Below are 7289 nucleotides of genomic sequence, written 5' to 3'. Positions count from 1 at the left end.
CACCTGCCCCTCCCTCCCTCCTCCCGCCCTCCCTCTGCCCGCCCCGGCCCCGCCCCTCACAGCCCCTCCGCGGGCTCCGCACAGACAATAGGAGGGCGGCCGGAGGGAGGCACGCCCCTCCCGGCTCTGGAGGTGGGTCAGCGCCAGACTCCAACGGGCATGGGGTGAGAGCGGCCCACTCTGGGTCGTGGGGTCGGGTGGAAAGTGAGGCCTGGCCTTGGGGCAGGGACCGGGGACCGCGGTTTACCGGTGGATGCCGAGCGCCGCTGGAGGTGAAGTTTGGATTGGCACGCCGCCCCCCCACCCCTCGCCCCACGCTTCGGTCCCAAACCGCTCTCCCTTCGCGGGTCTGCCCATTCCACTCCAGTGTGGGCCGCCGGAACTTCTCTCGTTGATCCTGGGACCCGGCTTTAACTCCTTTCTCCCCAGTGTGGTCACAGGCTGCCTTGAACCAAACAGAAAGGCCCCTCTGCCTCCAAAAGGACGATGCCCTCCGGAGGTGGAGGCAGAGTCTGAGACCCAGGCTGAGGTTGGGGTGATGAGAGTGTCCAAAGGGAGTCCCAACACAGAGAGCAATAAGAAATCCCAGGGACCCAGGAGTCTTCTGGCTTTTTCCCTTATATCCCCCCAGACCCTTCCAGAAGGCAAGGTGCCCGTTTCTTGGAAGAGAGAGGAAAAAGGAGGGAGAAATGTGGAGCTGAGAGAGTGACTAAAACCAGATCTAGAGACTTTTGACCTAGGCCAAGCGCCCATCAATCATTAAAAACCTTTAGGTTTTTGCATTGGGTGTTTCAGAGCAGGAGAAAAGGAGTGAGGGACTCTGGCAAAAACTCTGGGATCAGGGCACCTGCCTGGCTCAGTCCCTTGAGCATGTGATTCCTGATCTCAGGGTGGTGAGTTAGAGCCCCACCTTGGACATAGAGATGAGTTAACAACAACAGCTCTGGTGTCCATTTGGTTCAGGCTTACTCGGTCATGTGGCCCTGGACAAGTAACACTTATATAAAATGGGGTTGCTGGTACCGTAGTGTCTTTGTCTCCTGGGATTATTAGAAGGATGAGGGAGAATGAAATCAAATGATCGACTGCTCCCGTGTTTGGAGATGCTGTAAGGTGCTGAACAGAAGTTTCTCATGGCAGGAGGAGTTATTACCTCTCTACCTCTTGCCCTGGTCCTCAAAGAGGGAAGATGAGAAGCAGAATGGACAAGCTTTGCCCAGGTTCAGTGAGCCTAATATAAAGCCTAGCCTGCTGCCTCCTAGTAGAGGAGAGGCTGTGGAATACACTGATTCCTCCTCATCCTGGGTTCTACAAGAGGATGGCCAGCTTAAATTGCTTCTCTGATCCCATTACTTTGAGGGAGAGTAAGAATGAAGTACATCAGCACTGTGCTATGAACAGATCCAGTCTTGAGCAGGGTTTCCATCTGTCCCTTGGGCACAAGAGAGCCTGGTGTGACAGAAAAGTCATGAATATTGAAGTCAGAAAGACCTGGATGTTCAGTTTCTACTACCTCAGGGCTCAGCTGTAAAATGAGGACGACACTATCCGTGTTGTTTTGAAGACATGGCATGAATTTTGCTTTGCTCCCCCTCCTCTCTTCCCTCAGCTCCATTTAGCAGCCATTAAAGTTCAGGTGATGGAGATGGGTGCTCAGCTGAAGCCAAACAAGGAGATAGAGCTGGATTCAGATCTAGGTTTCTTGAACCCCAGAATTTCTCTTTAGGTTTTTGCATTGGGTGTTTCAGAGCAGGAGAAAAGAACTGTGGATGGCTCTCTCTTCCCATTTATTTTCATCTTCACAACTATCCATTCAGTCAGCCAATGCACTATTTCTCAAATGCTTACTATAGGTAAAGTTCCATGCCTCCTGTGGTGCACATACAGCGAGAACCAAACAAGACTGGTTCCTGTCACCAAGGAGCTTGTCTTAACATCCTCTTTTGCAAGTTAATCCATGTGGTCTTCACAAAAGATGACAGGAATATTAGGATTAGGTACACTTTTCAAAGGAGTGGACTGCACCGCTACGAGATTAAGGACCACAGTGGCGCAAAAACATAAACTATGGCGAGCTATAAGTCGCCAGGGATTCCCAGTGTACGGGGAGAGTGACTAAAAGGTTGCTCTTGACTGATATCTCCCCTCGTTGTCTTCTCTTACTCAATTCACTAATACTTTTTCGCTAAGAAACATCACCCCAAAGAATCCACACAGCCCCCAAAGACTAGGCCACTCCAGCAAAACTAGTCCGAGCCTGCGCCATCCAGCCGTGACTTCCGGCTTCCACTACCCACGTGATCAGATCCCCTTGCCGCGCATGATCAGTAGGAAGTCGGACTATACCACTTTGTCCCACCGAAAGGCTCTATTTCTACATCTTTTGAGTTTAAAAACGATTCCCGAGATTAGTATTATATTGCTCGGTCTTCATAGAGAATAAGAGTAAGTTTAGCGTGGTAGGGGATGCCAGGATGGGCGGGGAATACGGGTGAGAGCGGAGCAGGGGATGGGCTCTCCCCTTCACAGATAATGGGAGGATCCCCGGCCGAGGGAGGTCTTTCCTTTCAGCGCTGCGGCCGCAGCCATGAGGTGAGGGCGAGTGGGCCTCTGATTTTGGTTGATCCGCGGTGCCAGCGGACGGCAGGACTTGCTTCCGTGGCTCCGGGTGGGAGAGATGAGGTGGAGGCAGCCCTGACGCGGCCAGTCCCGAAGCCTAGGGTGGGCCGGAGCGCCCTAGGCCCCGGGGGAGTGGGGCCGGGCATGGCGGGGCGGGGGGGGGGGGGGCGTCCCGAGAACGCTAGGCCGCGGGCAGAATGGGCCCCGCGCCCCATATGGTTCGCGAGCGACTTTTGCTCGGACAGTGGAAGGGCCGCGGCGGGGTCTAGGCTGTGGCCCCCTTACTCGCTGGGCGCCCCGGAACGGAGCCGAGCTCTGCTTCCATGTGACGTAGGGCCGGTCTCGCGTAGGCCTCGGGCCTCAGACTGCTTAGAGTGAGGCGATCCCTAGCACTTTAACGCCTTCCGCCCCGTGGACGGTTCCTAAGAAAACCAGGCTAGCGGAATGTAAGTTTGTTAAGAAAATTCTAAGGCTAGCTCAATGTAAGTTTGTTACTGAAAGAAGACGAGGAAAACGAGCCCACGAAGCAAAGGATTAGAGAGCAAATCAGACCCTCTGGCCTCGGATTCTTAGACCTCAGTCTCAGTGCCAGAAAGGGCGTAAGGCTACTTTTCGTCCAGTTTTATCCATTAGCCTCATTTTGTAGAGGAGAAAACTGAGGCGGAGAAGTTAGGCATAGCTTGGACTTTGTTCTCTTTCCAGGGCGGCCAGTTAGTTGTCCCTGCTAGGAAAGCACAGCACAAAAATCCTGCTATAGGAAAGCCTCTTAATATGGGGATGGAGGGCAGGATGTTGTCCTAAATCCCTGAGTGCTTACACGCATCCAGTTCCTGTGTTCTATTTTTCACATCATTAAAAGATTGGAAGGTATTGCTGGGAAGGGGCTTCCAGGGCTTGATAATGTTTTCTGTTTGTCACAGTATGCTCAGGCTTCAGAAGAGGCTTGCCTCCAGTGTCCTCCGCTGTGGCAAAAAGAAGGTCTGGTTGGACCCCAATGAGACCAATGAAATCGCCAATGCCAATTCCCGTGAGTTCTTCACCCTATTGCTTAGGAGATGAAAGATGTCACGATTTTATTGACTTAACTCTACAAAAGCTCATAGTTTGGAGTCTTCTAAAATGGAGGGTCCCAGAAATATGGTAGAGGTTCTCTATGTGCCATTTGCCAAAATGACAGGATGGAAGTTAATGAAACAACCCAGTTTTGTATTAATGATTATTGCTAACGTGGATATTGTTTTGTAACTACGTGAAGGATTTATGAGGAGATGGTACAGGGACTGGGAGTAGAGATGGCCAAGGAAATGCTGAAGGGTGGACTGGGAAGACCTGGGACCTCGGGCTTTAGTAAAGGCCTGTTGGCACACAGTTTTTCAGGGCAGTTAAACAGATGTTAGTAATGCAGATAGCGACATCTCTACATTACTTCCATGTAATGTTATACAGAAAAAGGTTCAGTCATTTTTGTTAAAGATAGTAAGACAGGCTTTATTCGGGACCATTCCCACATGTGTAGGGACTACTGCCCTGGAATTTTATGGCCTGGGCGGGGTGGGGGGGTGGCAGATGTTGCACTCCAGTCTAAGCGTAGCATGGACAAATGGACAAGTGGGAATTTATTGCCAAGGTGGATGGTATGAGGGATAGAAGATGACTAAGAGGGGGTGGGGCAGGGGTGGTGGGATTCTGGCTAGACCTAACAGGATTGTTGCTAAAGATGGGCTGGGATGGTCAGACATCACCTGGGGAATGTTGGTGGATGGGGAACCTAATCTTTTATCAAAGGTAGGGGCTTGTGCTTAAGCAGGGTTCTTACAACGACTAGAATTTTTTTTTTTTTAAGATTTTTTTTATTCATTTGACAGATCATAAGTAGGCAGAGCAGCAGGCAGAGGGTGGGGGAAGCAGGCTCCCTGATGGGCAGAGAGCCAGATGCAGGGCTAGATCCCAGAACTCTGAGGTCATGACCTGAGCCTAAGGCAGAGGCTCAACACAATGAGCCAGTCAGGTACTCCCAAAGATTAGAATTTAGAAGGACATGCACAGATGGGTCTAGTAGGTTGTTCACGAGCCTGATGAAAAGCTTGGTCAAGCAAAGAATGTTGGTCAGTATTAAGGAATTTCTTAGCTAGTTTTTTTTTTTTTTTTAAGATTTTATTTATTTATTTGACACACAGAGAGAGATCACAAGTAGGCAGAGCAGCAGGCAAGAGACAGAGGAGAAGCAGGCTCCCCACTGAGCAGAGAGCCCAATGTGGGGCTTGATCCCAGGATGCTGCGATCATGACCCGAGCCAAAGGCAGAGGCTTTAACCCACTGAGCCACCTAGGCACCCCTTCTTAGCTAGTTTTAATTTGTGACATTGTAACATGTGCTCAGAATATCCTAATCTTGTTTTAGACCAGTAGCTAATAGGTGAGACCGGATTTGAAGGACGAGGCCATACCTGTAAATTCTTGATCACATATCCTCAGATATATAAATTTGAGTGTGCTGTAAAACATGTAGAAAAATTAGAAGTTTTTTGTTTTTTAGCAAAAGAGAAATAAGCAGAAGTTCCAATATTTGTAGCATTTTTGAGACCACTGGGCCAGGGATGTGAGTGATGTTTCTGGCCTATCTTGTTCGGACTCTGGGTTATGACTGGCATTTGGGAGCTAGGCCCTACCCACTGACTATAGATACATTATTTTCCCAGGTCAGCAGATCCGAAAACTGATAAAAGATGGGCTGATCATCCGGAAGCCTGTGACTGTCCATTCCCGGGCTCGGTGCCGGAAGAACACTTTGGCCCGCCGGAAGGGCAGGCATATGGGCATTGGTAAGTGTGTCTTCCCTTTTCTCTGAGACTTAAATTAGAGTTGCCTAAGTCTAGACTGGGATATATCTAGGATCTCTTTCTTTCCATTTTGTCTTCTCATAAGGCCTCTTCTTATTCCAAGATATTACACGTATTTTCTCTGTGTACCAACTCAGAAAGTTGACCCTAGTGTTGGAGTTGAAGGTATTGGTAGAAAGAGGTCACATTTATTAAATACCTACACTATGCCAAGGATTCTACTGGGTACTTGAAAATGTGGTCCAGTAAGTCCTAAGACCACTTTCTAGGGTTAGGATGATTTAGGGAGATGAAGGTCACAGATTTAAAGCCTCTTCTAGCTTCCCATACTGCCATGCTGCACACCCTGTCCTGGGCACATTCTGCATGAAGTGGAGTAATTGCCTTGTTGGTGCTGCTTTAAAATGAACAAATGAAAGAAATGCTTAGGGTCATCATCTGTAAAATGAAAATATGCTACTGAAAATGAGATCAAGCACTTGGCACATGACAGCAAATTGTCAGGTGTTGAAGAAATTGGCAGCTGACCTTGTGACCAAGCAGCTGGCTCTTGTAACTGACTCAAGACCCAGTGGCGCTGCAGTGGGCTTAACTCCCCTTCCCTGCAGGTAAGAGGAAAGGTACTGCCAATGCTCGAATGCCAGAGAAGGTAACCTGGATGAGGAGGATGAGAATTCTGCGCCGGCTGCTCAGAAGATACCGTGAATCTAAGAAGATTGATCGCCACATGTAAGCACACCCTCTTCTTATGGCACGGAGACCCATTTGGTGCTTTGACAGCTTGTTCTCTGCACAGACTCACCAACTGTCTCATTGGCCTTGGGGAGGGAGCCATGTGTCTTAGGCCTTTCAAAGAAAGTTGTTCCATTCTGTCCTGTGTCTTCTCTTCATCTCTCCCTCCCCCCCAAATCCATGTACAATATCAGGATAGCCCAAGAATTGAACTTAACTTGCCAGGCAAGCTCTTTCTGGAAATTGCAGGAAGAGTCTTGGTTTGGGGGAAACCGTCCCCACAGAATAGAGGAGAGGAACCCTGCATCCTTAGGGACCTTATGTAGAGGGGCAGATGCCAGGCCAGCTTCTGCTCACATTGCTGTGCAGAGCCTCTGAACCTTTCTATCCTGCAGGTATCACAGCCTATACCTGAAAGTGAAGGGTAACGTGTTCAAAAACAAGCGGATTCTCATGGAACACATCCACAAACTGAAGGCAGACAAGGCTCGCAAGAAGCTTCTGGCGTAAGTTTATTCAGAAATTGGCCTCTGTCATGGGGGCAGGATCTTTGATCTCGATTATAAGGGTTGTTCTGAGACCTTTAAAATACACTGCTGCCTGATTCTGACTTGCACGCAGTCTGTCCAGGAAATAGCCGTTGAGTTAGAAATCCCTGCTCCTCTGCGGTACACCACCTACCCTCATTGCAGGGTGGGGACTGTGGCTTAGTTGAAGCAGGAGCGCATGGTGGACCCAAGTGACTCATTCCTCAAGCTGAATAGGCTCAGTGGGAGGGGCCTGGGCATGTGTTTCTGTCTTCCCAGCAGCTCTTTTATTCTCAAACTGACCCATCTTCCCTTTTCCGTCATCCAGTGACCAGGCCGAGGCCCGCAGATCAAAGACCAAGGAGGCTCGCAAGCGCCGTGAAGAGCGGCTCCAGGCCAAGAAGGAGGAAATCATCAAGACTCTGTCCAAGGAGGAAGAGACCAAGAAATAAAACTCCCTCTCTTTTGTCTGTACATAGTGGCCTCGGCAATAAGACAGATCAGTTATTCAATAAAACAAACTTTTATCTGCCTCTGCTTCCGAAGTTTCTGGCTGCTTGGTGGGTCTTCAC

At 49.6% G+C, this 7289-nt stretch overlaps 1 protein-coding gene across 1 annotated transcript; it reads left to right on the top strand.

Moving 5' to 3' along the window:
* Positions 1–2484: 2484 nt before the first annotated feature.
* On the top strand, positions 2485–7250 carry RPL19 (ribosomal protein L19). The gene is made up of 6 exons (XM_059149239.1): positions 2485–2592; positions 3540–3646; positions 5318–5440; positions 6067–6187; positions 6586–6696; positions 7046–7250. The coding sequence occupies exons 1-6, from the start codon at positions 2588–2590 to the stop codon at positions 7167–7169; spliced, it is 591 nt and encodes a 196-aa protein (XP_059005222.1). The 5' UTR covers positions 2485–2587; the 3' UTR covers positions 7170–7250.
* The last annotated feature ends 39 nt before the right edge of the window (positions 7251–7289 follow it).

This window comes from Mustela lutreola, chromosome 15, assembly GCF_030435805.1.
Source record: "Mustela lutreola isolate mMusLut2 chromosome 15, mMusLut2.pri, whole genome shotgun sequence".
NCBI lineage: Eukaryota > Metazoa > Chordata > Mammalia > Carnivora > Mustelidae > Mustela > Mustela lutreola.
The sequence above is the reverse complement of the archived record's forward strand: the minus strand, read 5'-3'. Positions and strand labels throughout refer to the sequence as shown.